Source organism: Sciurus vulgaris (genome assembly GCF_902686455.1).
Source record: "Sciurus vulgaris genome assembly, chromosome: 8".
Lineage (NCBI taxonomy): Eukaryota > Metazoa > Chordata > Mammalia > Rodentia > Sciuridae > Sciurus > Sciurus vulgaris.
The window spans coordinates 90,077,838-90,104,071 of NC_136468.1; the positions used below are offsets into that span (position 1 = coordinate 90,077,838).

Sequence of the window (26,234 nt, forward strand, 5' to 3'; positions counted from 1 at the left end):
GAAACCATGAGCTGAAATAAGTCTTTCCTCCCATCAGTTGTTTCTCTCAGGTATTTTGTCACAGAGATGCAGACTGACTAATACAATCCTCCATTTAATAAATATTACCTAGTACATACTGTGTGCATGCATTCTGGGGGTGGGAGGGAGTAAAGAGAGCAAGTCCTAAGTCATTACCTTGGTCAACCACCTTGCATGGCTCCTACAGCCCAGCCATTGCTCCCCGCTTACCCCATGGTTGAGCTTTTATTTCTTTCTCAGGGTCTGGGCCCCTCATTGATCCTACAGCACCTGTGATGTGCTCCCCCAATACAAGCAAGAGTTATCACCACCCTTTCTTCCGGCCCTATTCAGATGCCAGGTGTCGGGAAAGCCTCTTCTAACTGCTCATCCTCTATTCCAGTCATGCCACTCAGATTTTCTTAATATACTTATCAGTATCCACAGATTTGTATATTTTGACACTGACCTTCCACAAAAATGTGATGTCTTTGAAGAGGGGTCTTTGGTTTTGTTTATGGCTGTATCCCTACCATCTGCACAGTGACTGGCTCACTGTAGGCAGTCAGTAAACACTGTCAAATTGATATCAGATTCCCAGGAATACATCCTGTTCTAATTAGGATCCCAGTCTTGTGGATGTACACCATGCGGAGAGTCACTGTGGTGTGTTCATATATGTACATTGGAAAGTTGTGTCAGATTCATTCCACAGTCTTTGTTATTTCTATCCCTGCTCTCTTCCCTTCATTTCCTTTTGTCTAATCCACTGAACTTTTATCCCACCTCCCACCCTGTTGTGGGTCAGCATCCACAAATCGGAGAAAATATTTGATCTTTGATTTTTTGGGATTGGCTTAATTTCACTTAGCATGATAGTCCTCAGGCCCATCCATTTACTGGTGAATGTCATAAAGTCACTCTTTTATCTCTCTTTTCTATGATAATTTTTTTTTTTTTAATTTAAGTTCTCACTGTACTGGGTGTTATGGTTTTGATCTGAAATGGCCCCCACAAGCTCATGTGTTGAAAGCATGGTCCCCAATAAAGCAAGGTTCCGAGGTGGGGCTTTTAGGAAATACTTGAGACATGAGGGTTCTGACCTCCTTAATCCATTTCCTGGATTAATGCATTGATAGATGAGTGGATTACTGGAGGTAGAACCTAGTTGGAAGAATTAAGTCACTGGAGGTGTGTCCCAGAGGGTTTATCTTCTCCCCAGCTCCTTCCCCACCCCTGTCTCCCTCTCTCTCTCCTCTTCTCCTCTCTCTCTTTCTCCTTCACTATGCTCTGCTGCCATGGTGTTCGCCTTGATGTTCTGCCTCACCTCAGGCCCAGAGCAATGGAGCTGGCCAAGAATGAATTGAATCCTCTGAAACCATGAGCCAAAACAAATCTTCCTCCTCTAAGTTGTTCCTGTCAGGGATTTTGGTTCCAGTGATGAAAAGTTGAGTAACACACTGGGCAAGTGGGAAATTCCATCTCAGTTCCTCCACCCCTCCATCTGGCCCAGGGTTGTGTCAGGATCAGAAAGTCCTAGACAGTGACAAGGCTATAGGGAGGGTCCGCTGCTAATGAAGCTATCACACCATAACTGTCCCCATGGTCCCTCTCATGTATGGTGGCCTTCTGTTGCTTCTGGGCAGGCCGAAAACCTCAGTGCCTGCGGCCTCAGCTTCCCAGATATTCCACCTGGAAGCTCTTCCTCTCTGGACTCCAAATTCATCCTGGCCCTCGCCAGGAAGCAGAACCCACAGAACTTCCTCTCCTGGGGGAGTTACCTGTAAGTCTGGCTTTCTTGCCTGTTTTTCCAAGTTGTTCTGCTTCTTCAAACCCTATCCTCCCCTTGGGCCTCTGACTTTTGGAAAACAAAAGCCAGAAACACTCTCAGAATCTTTCTGCTTCTCTTCCTGCTGCTTACCTCCCTGAAGCTGGGACTCTGAGTCCTGGAGAGGGTTGGCTATCTGCTTGACTGGGGTAAGACAAAGGAAAACTTCAAATAACTCTGATAGAAGGCAGAAATGTATGTTCCAGGAGTGAGACAGATGATGCACAGAAAGTGACATTATTGAGCAAGAGTGAGGGGGTAGAGGAACCAAGGGCGGTGGAAGGCCTACTGATGTCTTACACTGTTAGCTGGGCTGGGTGTCATTTGACAGTGCCGTGATGAATAGGCAGAGGTATGAACAAAGGAAATAGAGGTGGGGTGTGGGTGAAGGTAAATCTCATCTGACTGGATGGATTTGAGCAGTGGGAAAAGAAACCAAGAAAGGTCGTCTGGAGTCCGTTTTGGGTGGGCCTTCAAAGCCAGGGGGTTTTGATGTCATCTGTCAGTACTTGGCAGCCGGTGACCACAGGGAGCCAAGACAAGTTGTGCTTTAGAAAATGAAGCAGCAGCGCTGTCGAGGATGGCTTAGAGGTGTGTCCAGGGAAAGGCTAGACGCAGAAGACCTTTCCATAGGCAGTGGCCTAGAATCTAGAGGGAAGAGAATAGAGGTGCAGAAGCACTTGCTGAACTGGAGTATGTAGGCTTTGGCCCTGGTTGAGAGTAAGAGAACGGCAGAAGGGTGAAGTGGGAGAGCGGAAATGTACTCAGCAGACCCGGGGAAGGCAAGGGAAGCTGCTGGTTGGTCTTAACTTGTGGAATCTGAGTTTTCATCAGGGTAATTGGAGCAGTGGGCAGGGAGCTCAGAAGAGAGGCCAGGACTGTCCCATGATCAGGAGAGAATGTGGGTCACGATGTCACAGCAAGGGAAGCTGGTATGGCTTGCTTTGGGCTTCTCAATAAGTGGGAGACAAGGCCACTCGCTGAGAGAGAGAGAGGGGAGATATGCTAGGCCTCCCTGGAGCTTGAGAGTGAGCATCATTTGATGAGTGAGCTGCTTGACTGGCCACAAAAAGTGTCAACTAGTGCGGAGCAAGAGAATAGACTCATGCTACCTCAAGTTCTCTCTCTAATAAATATGGTGTCCTTTAACAGTTGCAGTATGAAGTCTGTCCAGGCGGACGGACATAAGAGATAGCCTTTAAGTCATATATCTAGTTTGAAGCATATATTAAGTTTTATACTGTGATTTTTACTAGGAAATTCTTACTTTCTTACTCATCGCTATGCCACTCCTTAGGAATGTATTGTTTGGAAATGTATTATGACGCCAGCATCCCTCCGCCTGGCACACATGGTGGCAGCTCTTCATTGCCAACATTCCCTTCTCCGTGGCATGTTTCCTGGTGCTGAATTTCTGCTCATCATTTCTTGTCCTCCACTCCAAATGAAGATTGTTTACTTGGTGGCTTAGGTGGGGGAGGGGCAGCTCATCACAAAGACCAGAAGCACTTGAGGCTTTATTTATTTATTTACTTGTTTTGGTACCAGGGATTGAACCCAGGGGCGCTTAACCACTGAGCCATCTTTTTTATATTTTATTTTGAGACAAGGTCTTGAGAAGTTGCTTAGGGCTGGCCTTGAACTTGTGATCCTCCTCCCTTAGCCTCCCCCATCCCTGGATGTGCACCACCACACCTGGCTGCACTTGAGGTTTTAAAGGAGGCTGTTGGACTTCCTGGGGAGAAAGGGATAAGCTCCAAACTAACAGCTCTCTCTGGGGAGAATGCTGTTAGCCCCGGGTTTCAAGAACCCCTACTCCACTCACCTTCTTTTGCTCTTTTCCAAGATTTCCATAGCTTCCTTGTCCCTCTAGATTCTGACCTCTTGTTTTCACTCCATGCTGCCTGCTCTTCGTAATGGGGGGATTTGCTTGCAGGGAGCAAGAAGGACTTACAAGAGAGAATAACACACATTTCCCTGCATTATTGGCCTTCCAGCATTTTCTTTACTAAAAAACTCCTCCATGGGAGTGTGGACGCTGGTACTTTTAAACCGCCTGGTTTGGGTTTTCATAACCAGACATGTCCAAATAACAGATTACTGGATGCTTTTTTCTCTTTCTTGTAATGTTTCTAAATTGAATATGTGACTGTTACCTCTTTTCCTTTGCTACAGGCCAGAGAAAAAGAAAAATCAACAAAGAATGGGACATAACAGAAAATTTGGAACTGGGGTTCAGAATCATATGCTCCATTGGATTCCTTCTTTTTTCTCTCCGACCATCTAGTGAGGGAGGCTTCTGAGCATAAAAGAAAACCTCCACAGAGCTTGGTTTACTTAAGGGCCCCAAAGAGAATTACATTCCTCATTACATAAGAAATTAGAACTCTTGGGGACCTATTCTGAGGCTCCAGCCTGATAAACATGAAGGTTTTTCAGGGATAGAGGAGCTCGTCTGAGGGAACAGTGACATGTTAGAGATCCCGTTTCCCCTGGCCCCCACAGCCCTACCAAGGGAAATACATCCTGCTGAAATTTCACTTGGAACCAACTGCCTCTTTTGAGTAAACAAAAGTCCCTCTCCACTCCTCCTTCCATACTCTCCAAGATCAGCTTCAATATTGCAGCACAACACCATTCAAACCATAGAAGCTACATTATTATTTTTACTTTTGTTTATTTTCACCCCAAAGCCTCTGGCATTTCCCTCCAGTGAGTCACACTATGGAACCATTTCAAAAAGTCCTCTTCTTCCCAGGGACTTTGGTAAAGGACAGCCTGTCCCAGCATGCGCCTATCCAGCATGTGAAGATTTTAATAAAGAAATAACCATTTCACACGCCACCAAGGCCACTTGATGGACGGACTTACAGGAAGCCTTCTAGATCTTTCCCTGACTCTACAGAGACAAGATGGCAGAACTGAAGCGTGGTCATTGGGATTTTATTCCAATCAGCTCAAAGTGGGAGTCAGTCCATCTACTCTCTCCCTTGCAGAAGTTAGGGCAGGTGTCTGTGGATTCAGATTTTGCAACAAAATAATTGGACTATTAGAGACGGAAGGATAAAAATAAGGAAAGGGAAGGCAGAGGCAGGGTTGCTCGGAGCCTCAACATCCCTGGTACACCAGTGCTTAGCTGGGCCTTGGCCAGAGTCACTCTTTTTTTCCCTGAAAAGGCTCCAGAGTGCCCCCTGCTCCCCATTGTCACCCTTACTCTCTGCTCGCAAAGCACTTTGGGGCTTTTTCTGCTAATGCACACAGTGGGCTGGGATTGCAGTTTGTTATTCAGTGGTCACTCCCGTCCCCACACAGCCCTTTCCACCCATCTAGAGAGTTTAGGCTTAGGGGCAGAGGTCAGATTTGTCTTTGTCTTTACCACTCCGAAGAGGTCCTAGAAGGTTTATTACGACACACGGTGATGTGAGATGGTAAGCACAATGGAATCAGAGGTCCCAGGGAATTTCTGTTCATAGACTGACAAAAATAGGTATCTGGGGCTTTCTATTCTCCATAGACAACATCATCCTTCTCTTTCTACCTTCTCAGGTATTCCCTTTCATCCTTTATTTGCAGGGCGGGGTACTGGTGATTGAACTCAGGGGCACTTGACCACTGAGCTACATCCCCAGCCCTATTTTGTATTTTATTTAGAGACAGGGCCTCACTGAGTTGCTTAGCACCTTGCTTTTACTGAGGCTGGCTTTGAACTCTCAATCCTCCTGCCTCAGCCTCCTGAGCTGCTGGGATTACAGGTGTGCACCACCATGCGCAGCTCCTTATCACACTTTGATTCATCTATGATAATTTAAAGTATCATCAGAAATTATTAGATGTACGTGTGAGTTTTGCTCATAAATGTTCATTGGGAAGTTGGGAAAATCACCAGTGAGTATTCTTTGCATGTCCAGTTATAGAGACTGGATTTCATCTTTCTGCTGAACTTCGACATCTGCATGGGGTGGATATGTTTTGCCTTTTGACTGCCTGGCAGCCAGGCCCCCTTTGTTCTGGAAATAAAACCTGCATTTTTTTTTTTTTTTTAAGTGGTGATCATTGTCTCTTCACCATTGGGTGCCATCTTGGTGGTCCAGGGATGTTATCAGTGGTCACCGCTGGATATGGTATGGGGTTGGTTGGTGAGGGAGTTTTTATTGTTTTGTAGTGGAAAGTTCTTACTTTTGCAATTCGAAAATTAAGATTAATATTTGCCCCAAAGATTGGGCTAGACGCAAGGAAGTTTCCTGTGAAATCCCTTTAAGTACAACCACAGTCCTGGCTTCCTCCTCAGACCTTCGGAGCCCAAGGGAATGCACTGGGCCCCACGTCACACCCCTGAGGCTGCCAGAAATCCCTTTAAAATGATCGAACAGATGTCTTTCCTTGGGTTCAAGTAGATATAAATCACAACAGTCTGCTTTTAATTCCTGGGCTCCGTGTCTTAGGGGCAACAAAATTAATTGCTTTCAGATTTGTTTTCTGAATGTTTTTCAAATCTGCAGAATTTTAATAGCAAGAGCCATTACAAGATGCAAGAAAAAGTAAACACATCTGTGCAGGTAGCTGTATGTCATCCAGGGCACAAACTCCCCAGTTGATGGTGGAGTAGAACGGGCCTCAGTCACAAGGCCTTTGCAGCAGGGCTTTCTCGACCAGAGGTGGTTCTCCTCGAGGGACCATCATGAAGAGCAAAATGGTCTCTGAGTTTAGGGTCAGGGGCTTAAATGGCTTAAGATTGACACAGCCACCACCCATGTCTCATCAGCTGGAAGAGTAGGGGTCCTGTTATTCACAGAAAGAAAGAAGGGGGACCAAGACCTTCTATAAATTAGGGTTTAAGTCAAGCAACTTATTATTAGAGCTCAGACCATGGTTTCTGGATGTATCTGCCTTCTTTTTTGGTGGCAAGAAAAGATAATTTGGGAACATCCATGAGTGAGCAATTAAATGATAGTTCTTAGTACTTAGCAGAGAATTGCAATTCAAATGTGTGTTAGTTCCTCTTGAAACTAACTTAGCTTCTAAAATTTCCAGATATGAGCACAACTTTAAAAAAAGCAGATGATACAACCCACCTTCTTTTTCCTTCCTCTCTTCCCCTTTTCTTCCCTCCTCCACTAGATGCTTTTTTAAAAAAATTTAATGAAATTGGTATAAATGTTAAGACTACTTTTGAATTAGACTTTTCCTGTTCTCTCAAACAGTGATTTCCAAACTTTTTCTTCTCAACCCTATCATTAAAAGATTGTCAGTTTGGTGCTGTGGTGCACACCTGTAATCCCAGCTGAAGAAGGAGGATCACAAGTTCAAGGCCAACCTTAGCAACTTAGAGAACTTTTGTCAAAAGTTTAAAATGGGCTGGGAGTGTAGCTCAGTGACAGAGTGACCCTGGGTTCAATCCCCCATACTATATATATGGGGGGAGGGTCGCTGCTCTGGGGCTGTAATTCAGTGGTAGAGTACTTGTCCAGCAATGCAAACAAACAAAAAAGGCTGAAGACGTGCCTAAAATATGTGTAATTATTTATAAAGTATAATCAAGCCACTATTATATAAATAATATATGTGATAAAATTTTAGTTAAAGTCAAAACTATAAAAGGATACAGATGAAATTTAAAATACCAAAGTTTTAAGAATTTCATTAGATTTTTAATGATGCACAATATTTTTGCTTTCTAAAATATTATTATTCATGTCCTTAATAGGATCAATGTGTTGAATGTGCTTTGCTAAGTTTGGAAAATCTTGGGTTCTCCTTTAGTAATAGCCATTAAACGTCCATTATGTGTTCAGTTTACTTTAATGCTTGGTTGCAGAGTCCAACAGAATTGAAGAAGACACTTCACCAAGCTTTGCAGGTCCAAGTGGAAGAAATGCCCGGGGAGAAGGCCTGCATTGAACCCACTCCCCAAACTCCTTTCTCAGCTTCAACTGTCTTTTATGCAAAGACTTTTGTTGAAATTTCTTGATTTTTAAAGGTTGTCTTTGTTTTTGCAATGTGCATCCAGAAAGATGGAAACACTTCCAAACATCTGTTCTCAAAATGCTCTTGCCATAGTTTCATTTTTTTTAACCTTTAACTTTCTCATTAAGTGTGAAAGTCCCACTTCTACCTTGAAAAGCAGATTGTGTGTTTACTATTTAAAATATACCTGGTAGGTGACACACTCACAGTACTCACTCATGACAGGAGATGACAGCGATTTTAAGGCTTGTATTTGTCCAAGAAGGAATGCATGGTTCTTCCCAAGCTCACAGCACCCTGAAGCGCACCAACATGCAGTAGCCAGGGCGGTGCAAGAGGCCCATGTGCCCGTTCCCTACCAAAGTGCACAGTGTTCCAAAGGTCCTGCTGGGGAAGGGTTTGTTTTTATGAAGCCAACCACAGTGATCAGAACCCATGTGAATATAAATCCCAATTCTTGGCAGCACGTTGGACCCAGACCATGAGAGATGCTTCCATGGACGACTCCTCCACACAAGCCTCCCTCTTTGCCCCTCTCATCTGCTTACATTAATGTTAGTTACATGGGACACTGGAGCATCTCACATCTGGAGGGGAGGGCTTGGTAACCATCCAGTGTTGAATATTAGTGAAGCCTAACTGTGCTCTCATTTTGAAATGAAACAAATATTGACAGACATATGAGAACTTTCTCCTTGGATACCAATGGATTGCCTTGAACATCCCATGGAGGGTACATACCCCACAGTGGTTTCTTCACACAAAGTGTTCAGTTAAACTTCACTTTTCTTCAGTCTTGGAATTCTCCTTCCCTCTGTTTTATTTTTTTTTTGGGGGGGGGGGTGGGGAGAGAGGAGGGTGCCAAGGAGGGACGGGGGATTGAACTCAGGGGCACTCAACCACTGAGCCACATCTCCAGTCCTATTTTGTATTGTTTTTAGAGACAGGATCTCACTGAGTTGCTTAGTGCCTCACTTTTCCTGAGGCTGGCTTTGAACTCATGATCTTCCTGTCTCAGTCTCCCAAACTGCTGAGATTAGAGGCACACACCACCATACCCAGCCTTCTTTCTGTTCGTTTAAAATAAAACACCCAGATTCAGTTACCTTGGAACTCTACCTCAAATGAGTTGGGGAAGGTTGCTCCTAGATAGCCTGATAAGCTGTACCCTGACGTTGCCCACTGCCTCAGTGCGTGGAGCAGGGAGATGATAAAACTCAGAATGTCTGTGGTTTCCATTTATTGAGCTATTGTTTTGTGCCAGTTGCTATGTTAAAAAGCTTTGAAAATACAAGGATTCTCTTTGTTCATAGTGCTATTCTGTGACATCTCTGCAAACACTGAATTAACAAACCCTGAACCATTGTCCCTGGAGGAAATAGAGGATTAAGTTCCTTCTAGCCTCTTGTCACAGCATTTCTGTCAATCAATACCTAGCCTTGCTTGATGTGTGTTTTTTAGTCACCTGATTTGATACACATTATTGATTCATTAACACTGAACTCTGAACAGCACGACCTACGCCTGAGCAAAGCTTATCCAACTGGTATTTTCTCTATCAGGCACATCAGTCTTCTCATGTGTAGTGACACTAGACAGCACCTCAGCACTATGGTTGGGGCCATTGTAGACAACAATATCAGTAACGAAAAGCACACACAAAAAAGCAAAAAGCATGACACTAAACAGACCTAGAAAGTACCCTCGGTTATAGTTAGGAAAGCTGAAAAAAGAAGTGAACATGGAGGCATGTTCCCATAATCCCAGAGCTCTCAGAAGGCGGAGGCAGAGGATCCAAAGTTCTAGGCCAGACGCAGCAACTTAGACCCTCAGCAATTTAGCAAGACCCTGTCACAAAAAAAAAAAGAAAGAAAGAAAGAGAGAGAGAGAAGGAAGGAAGGAAAGAAGGAAAGGAAGAAAGAAAGAAAGAAAGCAAGAAAGCAAGAAAGAAAGAAAGAAAGAAAGAAAGAAAGAAAGAAAGAAAGAAAGAGGGAGGAAAAAATCTGGAATGTGGCTCTGATAAAACACCCTGTGTTCAATTCCCAGTACCAAGCAGTCGGGGGGGGGGGTGCAGGGCGAACAGAGCACCATCTTCCTTTAATCTTTGTTTAATCTCAGCTGGGAACATGTGTGTTGGGCAACTCATATTTTTTGCCATGATTGATTTGGGGGTTACAAATAAATTTTTAGCAAGTAGGCCACGTTGTTCGCAAACACAGAATCCGTGAATAATGAGGATCATCTGTCTCATCACATAGTGCCCTGGTGAGTGAAGTAAGACTCCAGTGCCACATGAACTGGAAGGAACCTCTGAGATCTGCTCCTCTGGCCATTTTTTTGATACTGGGAGGCTAGTATGGAGAAGTGACATCCCTGCCACCCAGGTGTGTGTGGCCCACTGGGATGAAATCCCTGGTCTCCAGCCAAGGTCTGTGTACCTTTCCACTATATATTTATGGAACCAGATGCAGCTCATTTGGCCTGCACAAGGCTACATAAAAATAGGTTGCACCTCCATGCTCCAGCTTGTCCTTTCCAATAATGACAATCTGCTTTGACCTGAAGGTTTGATTTGATGAAACCTAGCACATGGGCATCATGCATCATGTCCCTTAAAAAAAAAAAGGAGAGAGAAAGAAAAGAAAAAGAAAAAGAAAAAAGGCAGGGGAGGGGGAGATCACAAACCTGAGTGAAATCAGGCACAAAATGTGAAATTAAAAGAACAAACTCAATATTTGCAGCAAGAACAGGAATCCATATTTTAAATTTAATTCTCCAGTGAGCTAATTCATAGATGGGCAACATGAGAGGGAAGTGATGTTGAAAAGCCAAACATGCTGTAGAATTTCAAAGAGATGTGCCCGTGATGCGTAAATAGGAGCAATATGCCAAGATGTGAGTGTAGTTGGAAAATTACTAATTCATATTATACATATTTTTATGCCAGGTTATCTCAAATTTCAATTCTAACACTGATACAAAATTAAGTTGCTCTGCTGGGCATGGTGGCACATGCCTATAATTCCAGTGGCTTGGGAGGCTAAGTCAGGAGGATTGCAAGTTCGAAGCCAGCCTCAGCAACTTAGTGAAATCCTAAGCAACTCAGTGGGACCCTGTCTCTAAATAAAATATAAAAAAAGGTCTGGGGATGTTGCTTAGCGGTTAAGCCTCAGTACAAAAAAAAAAAAAAAAAAAAAAAAAAAAAAAAAGCTCTTTTTTTGGTAAAAGAAGTAGAGAATTTGTAAGCCAGAAATTATTTGGTTGTAGGCTGTCTGGTAAAGTTGTACCCCTCAAATGAACCAACAAAAAAAAAAAAAAAAAAAAAGAAAAGGCTGATTATGCTAATTTAGTATGTTTTCTGCATAAGATTCCCTGCACAACATGAATTGGTCTATCATTCCTTTTTCATCTTTCCTTTTATATATAAGGTTTCTATTTCAAATAATTCCAAGCTGTCTTTCATGCAAAGACAATAGATTCAAAAATTTCATCCTCACAATTGATATAACTTCATCTATTCCTATGGGGTAATAATCAGCTCTGCTTATCCAGTAACATTTACCAAACACCTTCAGATGCATCATACGACAAACTTCTGTTATTTAAAGAACAAGATGTTACAACTTGATTTCTTTATTGTACTTTTCGCTTACTCTTAAAGGGATTAGATATTCCTAGTTGGGACCCCCCAACTCATTATTCCCTGCACAGACTCCCTTCCCTCCATCCTCTAAATTAAGTCATGTGATTCTTCCTCTGGCACACTTCCTTCATGATAAACCATCTCCCCCCCCCAATTCAGAAGCTCACTTGTTTCAAGGATCATTAATTTTTATTGATGAGAAACAATTTGCAGATATAAAAATAGAATTTTCTTATTTATAAGATGTTTTCATTGTAAACAATTTTCTTTTCACAGATTAAAGCTCTCAACATTCTGGTTTCAGAAATTAGTTGTCTGTCAATCGTAAGGATCCCATCCTCTTCCAAAGATGAATCGATTGATCATGTCGAAAGATCTCAGAGGCTGATCCAAAGGTAAAATGTGTCCTCCACCTCGAACAATTACCTTCAAGAAGAAAGACAAAAGAAAACTTGAAATGTAGAGCAACAGATATTCTAAGTAAATGGAAAGTCTTAATTCAGATCACAGAGTTTAAAGCCTCTATGAAATACAGAACAGGGCTGGATGAAGTTCAGTGGTACAACATCCCCAAAAGAAATACAGATGTGAGAACAAATTCTGCCAGTCCAAGCCTTTGCACATGCTGATCATCTCATTTTTTTTTTTTTTTTTTTTTTTTTGTGGTGCTGGGGATCCAACTCAGGGACTTGTGCTTGCAAAGCAAGCACTCTACCGACTGAGCTATCCCCAGCCCTGATCATCTTATTTCTGATGGTTTTAATAATAATAGGTACCTTAAAGACAGGAATGTTTTAAAACTGTATAGTTATTTGATTTGCATGAAACTGTGTTCATCTTTCATGTGTGACCGGGTCAGCCTGCAGCTGGGTACAATGCCTGCCCAATGCCATCCTCCAGATAGCCAGCCCCACTGGCCCTCACACTGAATGGCACCTTCCATTCTAGCTTTTTATCAATAATAAAGGGTATATTTTGATTCTCTTCAAAAAGTAAAAAGAAATGAAACCTGAAGTAAATGGTGATTTTCTTGAGCAGCAGGTAGAACATTATTTTTTTCCCCAATACCACACTAGAAAATTTTCAAATATACAGGAAATTTGAAAAAAAATTTTATATATCCACCATTTAGATTCCCTCATTACTATTGTTGTTGTTGTTGTTGTTATTATTATTATTATTATTATTATTATTTTGGTACCAGGGATTGAACCCAGGGTTACTTAAACACTGAGTCACACCCCCAGCCCTTTTTATATTTCATTTTGAGAGAGGGTCTCACTAAGTTACTTAGGACCACACTAAGTTGCTGAGATTGGCTTTGAATTCCAGATCCTCCTGGCTCAGCCTCCTTAGCTCTGGAGACTATAGATATGCACCATAACACCTGGCATTACTATTCATTTAAAAAAATATTTTTTGTTGTAGATGAACACAATACCTTCATATTATTTATTTATTTATTTAAGGTAGTCCTGAAGAGCGAACCCAAGGCCTCACACATGCTAGGCAAGTGCTCTACCACTGAGCCACAACTCCAGCCCCTTACTATTAGGTCTATTACCCATGTGGATGCCTCTATCCATCCCACTATCCATCCATTCTTTTGGCACATTTCAAAGTAAAATGGGGACGTGAGTACCACTCCCCTGAGGACTTCAGCATTACATTGTTAACTAGAGCTCGTAGATTTTCTTCTTTGGCATAGAGTTAAGGTGTGATGAAGGTGCTATCCTAAGTGGACACTGGTCAGTTGGACCAGTGTGTGCACCTGTGTCCCCCAAGCCCTTGCCAGGCCGTATGAGGCATTCTGCAAGCATTTCGAGTTAGGGGAGTTCAAGTGGACATGAGGGCCCACCCTTGAGCTGGGCTGCATGTAGACAGAAAGAGGCTTGTTGATTTCTGCCCTCATCAGTGTGGGTAAATATGTAAGCAGAGGACAACAGGAAGCCTCCACCCAGATTGACACTGAGTGTTTGGAGGCCACTTCCGGGAGAGGTCAGTATGGGCCTGAGTGTTCTGTCACACGTGAGCCATGGAAAGAAGTTCCACATGGATCAAGTGCATGCACCCAGGCAATAAGGAGTCATATTTGCAGTAATTTCTAGTTGTCAAATTACAATCAGCATGTAAAGACCACCTCCACAAGGCTCTTCCCAAGAGGCTGGGTTCTTTTACATGCTTTAGTAGTAAGGGAACCGAGGCAGGAGAACAAAAGGTATATTTTTATATGAAAATATCTCCACCTTCCAACATGTGCCATCTCACAATCATGCTAAGAGGTAAGTTGGGATGGACGTGAGACAGAGTGTGACCCTGCTGCTCACGGCTGTTCATACTGTGCACTGCATGATTGCAGGCAGCACCATGTACCTGAGCGTGGAGGTGATGGAGCTGTTGGGGGCTTTGGGGTGGTTTGCCAGAGTCACACACTGGAGAGGTAACTAGCTAGAACCCTGACATCCGATACAAATGCTTTACGTCAAGTCACAGCACTTGCACGATGATTCTTCATGTGTGAACCAAGCCGGACAGCTCAGTCAGAGTTCTGTGCCCACTTTCCAACAGCCCTCTGATGCCATTTTCAGCTGCGGGGTGGGTTGGCCCCTGCTCCTGCAAAGGGACACTTCTGCCATATGCTTACTTGACCACGGTCATTGATGCTGTATCCCAGTGTTCATGGATCCATCCACCACCTGTGTCCATGTTTGCATTTGGAAAACCAACATGTGCCACGTTTTGTCCCAGACTAAAAGTAAACACATGTGTGACAAGAGCCCCTTCAGGTGATTCTAGAGTAAAACCTTTGCTTCCTCACAATCCCAGGCTAGAATTTTCTTTCTGCAGATGCTCATCCAAACTTCCAGCCGGGGGAGGAATCTGATGAGGGATTGCTGTGCAGCTTCAGCTCAGCTGAGGATACTTAACGAAGTCATTTGTGTGACAAAATACAGCTGCTTTAGCTGGAAATGAGTTTGGCAGCAATGGTCTGGAACAGCAATAAACCAAATACCCAAGAGCTAAAGGTCATCCTGCCTCCAAAACCAGAGCTATGGCTAATGAGGGATAACATTATGGCTATAAAGCCCGGCTTTATAGCCAGGGCTTAGGAGTCAGAGTGCAGGAGCATGATAAGAGGGTACAGCAAGCTGTGTGACCTTTGCAAGTAACTTAACCTCTCTGAGCCTCAATTTCTTTGTACAAGTGGGAAAGAAGTACTATTTCTTGGGGTCATTGCGAGTGCATAAGCACATAATAGAATAATGTCCATGAAACACTTTGCATAGTGTCTGACCTTGGTATTAAATAAATATTAGTTATTGGTATTAGGCTTAAACGATTCATAGTAAAAATCTAGGGTCAAAATGTCCACATCAACATTCAGTGTTCCATATATTCATCTCAATAACCTTAACTTAAAGCAGTTGCTTTAAATTGTGGACTCACACTTATACATAAAAACACACAGGTTCTCTAATTCCGAAGGTCAGGGAGGGACCTAAGAACTGCATTTCAACGATTCTGAAGTAACGCTGATGCTGCTGGTCTAACGACGAGCTGTAGAGAAACACACTTTAGTCCTCCTCCCATTCTGCTGGGAAGCAGGGGATTCGCTATTTGCATCAAGGGAGAATGTAAGCTGAAAGCCATTCATCCCACTTAGGACGTCGCCTGGGTGCATGCTTCCCGGGCACCCGCGCCTGTCTCCACTGACATCCCCACGCACATGCCTTCCGTGTCTGGATGATCAGGCGGAGGAGCGGAGCTGACCGCCGGCAGGCCTCAGCGTGTTTTCTCAGTCGCCTCCTGAACTGACTCCGACTGCCATTGCCACATGCAATGACCCAGTGACACGGGAAATGGTATGGAAAGGTCAGAAAGGAGAGCTCCTCTAGGAACAAAGGCTGTTCACGTGCCCCAAATTCCCAAGCACGCGCGTTCCCAAGCTGAGACACACACCGCACTTTATCAACATTGACCTCCCAGATACATCGCTGGGTGCGGAACAATAACCCACTCCGCTGTCTATTGCCCAGCCTCAGCACTCCCAAGCCAAGGACACAAAGCATCGGCAGCTTTCAGAGATGTGTGACAACCGTGGTGGGGTCGGGATTATGTCTTTAAATGTGACAAGACTCATCTCCAGGCTCCCTGGATGGAAACCATCTCATCACCAGAAACTATGCATTTTGGGTGCCGCTAAACTCATGGGTTCCAGATGTTTCTGAAGGGGTCACAAATGTGTCGTGAATTTAAAAAAAAAAAAGGTTATGCAAACACATAAAGCTTCACTCAGTTTCATTTTTTAGAAAAGGATCCCTAATTCCCCCTGGATCTAGAGATGCAGATCTGGTGTAAAGGCTTCCCAGATGTGCCTTTTTAGATGGAGGATCAGAGGGAAATTCCCAATGCCTGTGCTGATGTAGCTGTGTCAGGGGCCATGGGGGTCTTGGAGGAGAAAGTCCCTGGACAGACAGTGTTGGGTGGGGTAGGGAAAACAGAAGGAGCTGAATGGCAAACACGTGGGACTACACGTCCCCTCTGTGACATGCTGGGCCCAGGGAGAGTTGAGCCTGTCCTGGGGGGGAGGGCGAGAGTGTGTGTGTGTGTGCACATGCATGTGTGTGATAAAATGCACTTAGCATAACACTTTTAACTGTGGCAGCATTTAGTACATTCACAGTGCTGTACAATGTGACCCCTACCCAGTTACAGAATGCTTTCATCGTCTCAAAGGAAACCTTCGCCGTTAGCAATCATGATCCATCCCACTTCACCCCGGCAACTGCTGTGTTTTTAGTCAGATTTTTCGCTGCTGTGACTTAAAGACTCGACCAGAATAATTGTAGAGGAGGAAAAGTTATTTGAGGGCTCACGGTTTCAGAGGTCTTAGTCCATAGAAGGCTGGCTCCATTCCTTAGGGCTCCAGGTGAGGCAGAACATCATGGCAGAAGAGTGTGGCAGAGGGAAGTAGCTCATATGGTGATCATAAAGTAGAAAGAGACTCCACTCTCCATATACAAAATACAGACCTCATAACCTCCAGTCACACCCCACCTGCCTCCAGTTACCACTCAGTTAATCCCATCAGGGATTAATTAACTGATTAGGTTAAGATCGTAACCCAATCATTTCTCTTCCAAACCTTCTAGGATTGTCTCACACATGAGCTTTTGGGGGACACCTAACATCCAAACCATAACACATTGGTTTCTTTTTTAAAAATATCTTTATTTATTTATTATGTGGTGCTGAGAATCGAACCCAGTGCCTAACACATGCTAGGCAAGTGCTATACCACTAAGCCACAACTCTAGCCCCGCTGATCTGCTTTCTGTCTCTATGAATCTCTCTGTTCTGAATGTATCCGAGAGCATTTTGAGTAGTCACAGGCTCAGATTTGCATTACAGAAAAAAAGTTACTTCATATCTAATGAGGAGTCTGATTTGAAAGGGAGTGATACTGGGGCAGTAAGGAGATGATCAGAACAGGGAGATACAGCCACATCAATGTTAACTATAGCTCAATTCATAATAGCTAAGCTATGGAACTAACCTAGTTGCCCTCCAACAGATGAATTGATAAAGAAAATGTGGTATATATACACAATGGAATACTATGCAGCCATAAGGAAGAATGAAAGCCAGGTGCAGTGGCACGCTCCTGTGATCCCAACAGCTCAGAAGGCTGAGGCAGGAGGATCGCGAGTTCAAAGTCAGCCTCAACAATGGCAAGGCACTAAGCAACTCAGTGAGACCCTGTCTCTAAATAAAATGCAAAACAGGGCTGGGGATGTGACTCAGTGGTCAAGTGCTCCTGAGTTCAATGCCCAGTATTACCTCCCCACCAAAAAAAGAAAAAGAATGAAATCACGCCATTTGCCTGTAAATGGATGGAACTGGAGACTATCATTCTAAGTGAAATAAGTCAATCCCCAAATAATCCCTCGAAACCAAAGGCTGAATGTTCTCTCTGATATGTGGATGCTGACTCGCAATGGTGTGAAGTCCATTGTATTAGACAAAGGGCAATGAAGGGAAGGGAGAGGGAGGGGAACGGGAAAGACGGTGGAGTGATGAGACACAACTCTCCTATGTTCACATATGAGTACGCGACCAGTGAAACTTCGCAGCATGTACAACCACAAGAATGGGATCCTAATCAGAACAAGTTATACTCCATGTGTGTATGTCAATATACTCTACCGTCATGTATGTGTAAAAGGAACAAAGTAAAAAAAAAAAAGAAAGAAAAAGAAGAAGAAGAACAGAGAGATGATGCAGGCTCCCCAGAAAGAGGGCTAAGCAGCTGGGGTGGAACCAATAAAATAAGAGATTGATCAGAAATAAAGATTTAATGAGAGCCCTGTGCTACCCTTACTTCTCAGGCTTCTGACCTGAGCAGATCTGCAAAGGGTAGTGCAATTAAACGGAGAAGGAGAGAGTGAGCCCTCTGGAGATAGGAGTTTGGGAGTTACAGTATGTAAGCTTATGGTTCCCGATTTCCACTATGGAATGGTGAGTGAGCTCAAGAGAATTGACTAGTTATGCTTTCTGATTTATCCTAAAATTATTTTTCTGTTTTTATTCCATTCTGCATTTATTAAAACTTGCTTTTTAGCTTCCAGCTTTTAGTTTTGATTTCTAAGTAGAAATAAATAAATAGGCACTGAAATAAAATACATTTTAAAAGAAAGGGTAATTGGAAATGAGAATTAAAAACTAGCCAAAGCTCATTAGCAGACATCTCTTAACAATGAACGAGGCAAAACAAACAAACAAACACACAGGGAAAGCTACCCTGGAACTCTCCCTCCGTGCGCTTGTGGTCTAGCAAGTGATTATTGAATAGCAGGCAAAAAGAGGCTTGGAGGTACTTCAGGAGGCCCAAGCGCGGCCATCCCTGTGGTCTGCATCCCTGGACTAGCCCAGAGGGTCCTTCAGAACTTCTTGATGCAATCCAAAAGGGCTTCCGATATGTACCATCTCATTACCAGTCACAACAATATTATAATTTAGGATTTCCACTTCTGATTATGACATAGTAGCCTGTACCAAACTAACCTCACATTACTCAAGAACAACAGAAGCTGAATTAAAAAGAGAAGAACGCTGTTTAGACAACAACCAGGACTTGAGAGGCCAAGATCACAGAGAAGAGAGAATTGCAGAGAAGTGAGCCTCATATCTTGTGCTGCCTTCCCCTGGAGAAATTCACTGGTTTCTAAGCTTCCTGACCAAGAAGCCAAGCAACAACTGAGAAATTAAAGCATAAAATGCTAAGGAGAACTTTCAGTGGTGTTATGGTGCTTAGGGGACCAAAAATCCAAAACGAAGAAAACCCCCAAAGAAAATTTGGGCCTGCAGGCCTGGCAAGGCTGGTTGACACCGGAAGATATCACAGACTTTCCTTCAGCACTCTACCGTGGTGGAGAACAGGTCAGCCTCATAGACTTTAAAACCCTGAACCCAAGATCCTCTCAGGCTCTGCTGAATGAAGATGATCTGGGTCTACTCTTACTGCCTTTCAGAAGAAATTAAATTCTCTTCAGGAAGTGATGAGGCCTTTCTTCAAACATTTTGTCCAGCATGCAATAAAAACTAGTATGCATGCCAAAAGACATGATCAAATGACTGAAGACCAAGGGAGAGGGGACAACAGAAAGAGATGACAGTGATCCAGCTACTGGAATTATAAGGTATAGATTTTTAAATAACTGTGAACAAAATATTCAAGAAGTTAAGGGGGGAAATAGAGAATTCATCAGAGAATTTGAGAATATGAAAAGGAATCAAATGGAAATTCTAGAACCAAAAGGTCATTCATTGTTAAATAAAGAACTCCATAAATAGGTTTGTGGTAGATTAGACACAGTAGAAGAAAAAATATGTGAACTGGAAGTTCATATTTTCTAGGTTAGACAAAAATATCCAGACAGAAGCATGGAAAATAGGAGGATGTAAAACACAGAAAACAGAAGGAAAAACTTGTAACTACAAAACATCTAATTTATACAGAACTGAGTCCTAGAATAAAATAAGGAAGAAATGGGACAAAAGTAGTAGCAACATTTATGATGCTGATAGAGCAATTTCCAAAATTAAGGCAAGTCATTAAGCTCAGGAAGCTCAGTAAACCCTAAACAAGATAAACAAAAGGAAAACTTCCTACATCTAAACACATAATAGTACCCTACAGAAAGCAAAGACAGCCTCTTACAAGCTGTCAAGGGAAAAGAAGAAAGTTGACCACTCAATGGAAACAAAGAAAACTTGAAGACAGTAAAATAATATTACTGTGTGGGAGGAAGCAATTTGACCTGGTGCTCAAGAGCACAGACTTGGGATTCAGCAGATCTTGTTTGAGTCTAGTTCTGGGACTTTGCTATAGTGACTTTACTGCTTCTATTTGCTCATTTGTAAAATGGAGTAAGATTCAGGGTGACCAGTTGTCCCCATTTGCCCGAGACAAAGGTGTTTCTAGAGATACAGACTTTTTTGTACTAAAAGTTAAAAAAAAAAAAAAAAAGTGTGAGATCACCTGGACTGGTTGGTCACTCTAACAACATTTAGTTTTCTTACCAGATTCAAAGCCACAATGCATATACAATGTCACATGGCGCTTAGTTCCCAAATAGGTACTAACTTTGTACCATAAGCTAATAGAGGCAAATAGTAAGCATTAAACCAATTGTCACTGCACTTATCTGAGTTTTTATGGTCGAAAGAACATTTTTTTTCCTTTAATTAGTAGAGTAAGAGCAGACATTACAACAGTATTAAACATAACATTCATTACTGTTTTTTTTTTCTTCAGGAAAAAAGGATTATAATACTTTCTTTAGGAAGGGTAACATTCATCTCCCAGGCTTCTTTGATTTCCATCCATATTGTGAGTCCTTCCTTCCCATGGGAAAGGTCCCAATTAAAGTAGGAAAGCAGCTTGAATGAGATCGAATCTCCATCCATATACTCGACGTAATTGTGCCTACAGAGTTTTATCTTTAGACTGGCCAAAAACATCATGATCCAGCCCATTCTTTTCCTCCACCCCTCTCTCCCCCTTGTCACCACAAGCAGTGCCAAATGCCCTCCTCTCCCTTACAGAAACGTCAGGCAGGCAAGACCTCACTTGTCTTAACAGAAGAGCAGAAAGCTGTTCTTTCTTTTTTCTCTTTTAGGAACCCACTTTAGCACACAGGATTTGATGCAATTAAAATGTAATCGAAACTTCCCTTCCTCATTTGGTCATCCCAAGTCCAGGTTTTATATTTGATATCCACAAGAGGATAAAAAGCACAATTCAGCTCATTATTTACCCTTATCCACTATCTCGCTTTGGGATCTACACTTGTAGTTTCTTTTGGAGGAGAGAATGCAAGTCGGGGAGGAGAGGGCAGAGGTGAGGGCAATCAATTCTTTCTGCCTGGGGTGCTGCAAGGACTCGGCTCCAGGCTTACAGCCTTTTGGGTATCATGGAACGAGAGCCAACCAACCTGCTGAAGTTTTACTTCCTGCAAACAGTAATGCAGGAAGGTTCTGGCAGGGGTGTGCTGGAGTTCTCTCTTGCAGGATCATAAAGGTCAATGGCACACATTGCTGCTTGACTCCACACAAATTAGTGTTGCGGTGATAGCTTAAAAATGGTCAAGGTGAGAGTATTTACACCTGAAACTGGCAAACAGTACAAATTCGTGTCTCTGGTTTGCCCTCAGACCACTGGTTCTGAAATTTTGTCTCTCCAAAGAAAATTGAAATATTCTAGCATTGCTCCTCTTTTTCAAGATAAACCCCAGGGTTATATTTGGATATGAAATGTCCCCCAAAGACCCATGTACTGAAGGCTTGGTCCCCACCTGTAACTCTACTAGGAGTGGTGAAACCTTAAGAAGGTTGGCCTAGTTAATGGAGATATGCCCTAAAAGGGTATAGTGGAAACTGGACCCATCTTACCTCTTTCCTTATGCTTCCCAGCCACCTGGGGTGAGCAGCTTTGCTTCACTATGCACCTCCCACCATGATGTGCTGCCTCACCACAGGCTCCAAAGCAGCAGGCTAACTGGAAACTTGGGCCACAACAAACCTTTCGTCTTGTTGATTATCTCAGGTGTTTTATCATAGTGTTGGAAAGCTGACATTCCACCCAGAAATATCTGTACAACTGGATAGGCTATTGTGGTCAAGCCAAATGGGAACTTTGGCAATTTAAGAGTTGATGGGCTGTGGTTTTGCATGGTGACACACAGCAGCTCTGCTTACTGACGTTTAACCAGCGGCCTGCAATGACTAACAGGCACCTGTAACAGATCACCGCGGTAGCAGAAGTAGGAAACAATGTGGCAGGGACAGAACAATCCCCCTTTAGGTTTAGCACAGTAAAAGTCCCTAAGCTGTGTGAACTGAGTCCCTAGGTTGTTGACAAGTTATATCTATAAAAGGAAAGTAAGATGCACCCTCCAATAGAATTGCACCAACTCCCTTGCCTTGATGTACCCCGAGCTTGCTTACGTATAAAAGTAAAAGTCCTGCTGTGCTTGGGGCTCAGACTTCGGAAGTTATCCCTCTGGAGCACAGCAGCACTAATGAAATGTTGCTTCCAGATCTTGGTGTCCAGACCCTCATTTTCTGCTACACTATAAGGTCCCAAACTTATCCGAAACCTTGCCTCAGGGAATCAGACCAGATTTCAAATAACTGAGGAAAGATGAGGAAGGCCTGTCACCTGCTTCCCTTCCTGCCTATACCCCCCCACCCGACACTGAGTTCTGGCATAATTGGTCATGACAGTGTTTCAGGACCATGCCATCTCATGCATGGGCTCCTTCTATTCGTATCAGAGCACCCTGAGATGCTCCAAAGCTGGTCTGTTCAGGAAAACTCCAGATGAGACAGGGTATTGGGATTCAACTGTATTGCTGACCCATTGCTGAAGGGACACGCAGTACCTCTAAATGTCCCCAGGTCCTAGGAATTTAGGATACAGAGCAGGCCTCATGGCAAGACATTTTCATGAAGCCGGTTGTTGAAATAAAACAAGGCACACACTTTTTACTGCCAAACCAAAATCTGTGCCAGCTGATGATGGGGGCATATTTGAACACAGCTTTATGACTTTACGTTGCTCCTTCCCACCTACCAGGTCTCTGCCTCACTCCACGCTCTACCTTATTTATTTACTTTTTGGCTCTGTTTAACATTCCCACAAGTGATTTTGTGAGTCTTTGGTTACACTTCAGACTAAAACAACAAAAAGTTACTGTTTAAAAAGCAAACCCCAGTTCTCTTTGTTCCTAAAATACCATTAATTTTTAAAACCCATTCTCCATGGGTGGATAATTCTTTAAATTTTAGACTTCTTAGCGTTTATTCACTTTCCATTTAATGAAATGGTTCTCTTTTAAATTTCAATAGATTATTAAAAACCACTCAACAGCTAAGAGAAAATTATGCATTGTTGCCTAGTTGTTATACCTCAATAAATAGATCTGCCAGCCAATTTATATTTTAAATAATACAATAAATTAGCTCACAGAGTATTAACTAAGTGTATATTTGGGTAGCTTAATTTAGAAGCATTCTTCTTATGCTAATTGGTCTTCTCTAATGAAATAGAACCACATGAACTAAGAAAGGCTCCTGGCAAATAATCAGAGTAAAGTTGGGAGTTGCTATTGTTTATTATTTCCTTTGTTTTCAGGAAGCAAGCTGGGTAGATTTTTTTTTTTTTTTAAGTAAAGGAAACAAAACAAAACCCAAGAATCTAATTATTTTTTAAAAGGAGAGGATGCGCCTCAGATCTGGGATAATGAGACCTCTACAATCGCTTCCATGAATTTGTGTTCCAGAATTGTTCCCGTTTTTCTTCCCCCTCCTTTGGAACACAGAAAGGAAATAGTCTTTGGTTGACATAAACAATGCAACCTTTAGTTGGAGGGAGGTGTTCTGAACTATTCATTTTCTCAGCATGTCTAGTCTATTTCCTAGAAAACACTCTGGTGTGTGGAAATGGTGAGTAGCCGCGACACTATTAGATGTGGTATTAACACACACACACACACACACGCACACGCACAATTGCACACATGCAAACATAAACACAGGAGCATGCGCAAATGCACGCATGTGCTCAGCGGCATAGGACAGGGGTGCAGAGATGTGGTAGAGGCCGCTTTGATTTTAATTCCTGAGCACTGACTTAGTGCCAGGAGCCATCACAAGGGGTGTGTGAAGAGATAAATGATAGGTTGTTCCTGGCCTCAAAGCACTCAGTGTCAAGTAGGGAGAAACACAGTTAAAGAATTGAATGATGAAACCTCAGTCATGCAATTGAACCTAGTTAGAGCTGCAGTGAAGGAGATATTCTGGGGGGTGGAGATCAGCAAGGTGGGCTTCTCAGAGGCGGTCATGGAGCTTAGCTTTGAAGGGCAAATGAGAGTCTTCTGAGCAGAAAAGGGCCTTCAGAGGCAAGGGGAGGGAATCACATCACAAGTGAATTGCTGGTGTGTGCTGGGGAAAGACTAGCTAGGTGTTTTGCTTTTATCCTCAGGATTCTAACTGGGAAGGAGGGAGAGAAGGGGTTCAGATGGGGAAAGGCAGCAGAAACCAGATCAAATACCTTTACTAACCCATGCAGAATTTAAACTTCATCCTGCAGCTGTAAAACCTTTGTAAGAGGCTTTAAACAAGGAAAGACATGACCAAACTTGCATTTTGGAAAAACAGAGAGGAGAGTGGATTGAGGAGGAGGGAGGCTAGTGCAGACCAGCTGAGGAGGCTCCTGGGTAAGGGAATGAACTAAACAGCAGCAACTTAAAAATACATGTTCAGAGTGTTCTTGAACAGCATCTTTCAAAACACCACAATGCATAAATGGTTCCATTTTGGCATTTACAACATGGGACAGACCTCATGTTTTTTTAATGTCCCCGAAATGCTGCACTATGTTTATTGGTTTGCATAAATGCACTGTTTTTCTTTTTAAGTAGTTCTTTGTGGTTTCTATGACGAGCATTAGGAAATGAATAAAATGAGGCCAATGAGAAGAATACTATAAAGCAGATGTGACAAATTCCAGCTGAGGAGCTGGGTGGGGCGTGTTTACCGATTACTCTTCTCCTTAATTTTTTAGTAAAACTTATGGCAAAGTTTTCTTTTCTTTTCTTCCCTGTTTCAATAGATAAGTGATGGAAGGGAGAGGCATTTTATTAGAGAAAGATTCAGGTTGTTCTCCCTATGGTCTGGGTCTCGTCTGCAAATCCAAGTGAAATCTGTTGATTTTTATTAGTTGCTCCTTATTACTGAGCCACTATTAGGAGAACTGACTTGCAAAGGTGCTACAAGAATACATTTCTGACATTTTATAAAGCTACATAGTTTGGAAGCCAATCTTAGCACAGGACATCCAGAAAGAAAAATGCACCTGCACACACATAGCACCACCAAGATATGGGTGTGATATGTCCTTTCCACCATCACTCCGTGTGGATGCTGGAGCCCTTTGATTTGATGGTACTCAGAAAAGAAAACAGGAGACAGTGAGAGAAAGAGAAAGCATCCCATGCATGTAAAGATAAGGGAAAATACATTAAGACTCTTTTCAATTTAACAAGCTCAGGTGCAAGATAACAAGAGGCAAGTCAAGTGTTTGCTGAGATTGTGGGATAACCAGAACTCTTAGGCATTCCTGCAAGGATAAAATCAATTTGGAAAACATTATCACTAAACATTATCTAGTGATACTGATAAAAGCACAAGGAGATGTGTGCAAGAATGTTTACAGCACCACTATTTGTAGTAGCAAAAAGTGAAAACAACCCACATGTCCATCAGCAGTAGAAAGGGTGAATAATATAATCACATCATAAAATACTATGCAACCGTGAAAAAGAACAAAGCCCAGTAGAACTTATCGATATGGGTGAATCTCACAAAACAGTGTTGAATAGCACAAGTATGTTATTGTAGAATATATACAAAATAACTCCTTTAATATAAAATTAAATACAAAAAGTAAAATGTTGAATATATATGTAGTAAAACTACTAATATTTAAAAAAGGGGGGATAAGAGAAGGAAGAACAAACTACTGCTAATGTATTTCTCAAACTGATAAGTACAAAGGCCTTCATTTATCGTTGTTTGTTTGACCTTATAACTATTCTTTGGTATGTATTCAATATTTAGTTTTTTAAAAAGAAAACAAAAACTGCCTACTGGTGCTGCCAAACTCATAAAGAAAAATGAGTTTTTAAGAGTTTTAATATGCTCTCTGCCATGCCTTTTGCTTTTCTCCAACAAAGAGATGATGTCACAGGCCCTATGGCTCAAACCAGCAGGTGGGGAGGACATGCAGAAGCAACTGAACTGAAACAAAGGCAAAAGTAGGAAGTACCCCTGGGCCAGCAGCTCCAGGAAGACAGACTTGGTGCCAGAATCCAGACCTCGGGACTCTGGTTGCTGTGTAAAAAATATCAGAAACAAAAATAAATACTGCATCTCCATGCTTGACAGCAGAAGAGCAGTCAGTGGCCAGATATTTAGGTCTTTTGTTTTGACAGTGTGTTTTTAACTCTCTAAATCTAAGCTCTTGTGTTTCCCTCCTTCTCTGTTTCCATGTTAGAAGCTCGGTACGCATGGGGAAAAAAAAAACAAAAACTTAGAGGCTTGATGCACTTCGTTTATTGGCAACAGGGACATTTGGGATGACAAACTAGAAGGGACTCGTTGTTTTAGAAATATCTCATTACTCAATTTATCCACTTTTATTTACCACTAATAGGCTGGCATGTAGCAAAATGT

General features: G+C 42.6%; 1 protein-coding gene across 2 annotated transcripts in view; it reads right to left on the reverse strand.

Annotated features, from left to right (window-relative positions):
* Window positions 1–11,657: 11,657 nt before the first annotated feature.
* The window catches only part of CPVL (carboxypeptidase vitellogenic like), a 157,362-nt gene continuing 142,785 nt past the window's right edge, over window positions 11,658–26,234 (reverse strand). For both annotated transcript variants that reach the window (XM_079152571.1, XM_079152570.1), the window contains one exon: window positions 11,658–11,861. In XM_079152571.1, the coding sequence (XP_079008697.1) occupies window positions 11,754–11,861 (108 nt within the window). In that variant the 3' untranslated portion in view covers window positions 11,658–11,753. The remainder of the gene's footprint in view (window positions 11,862–26,234) is intronic.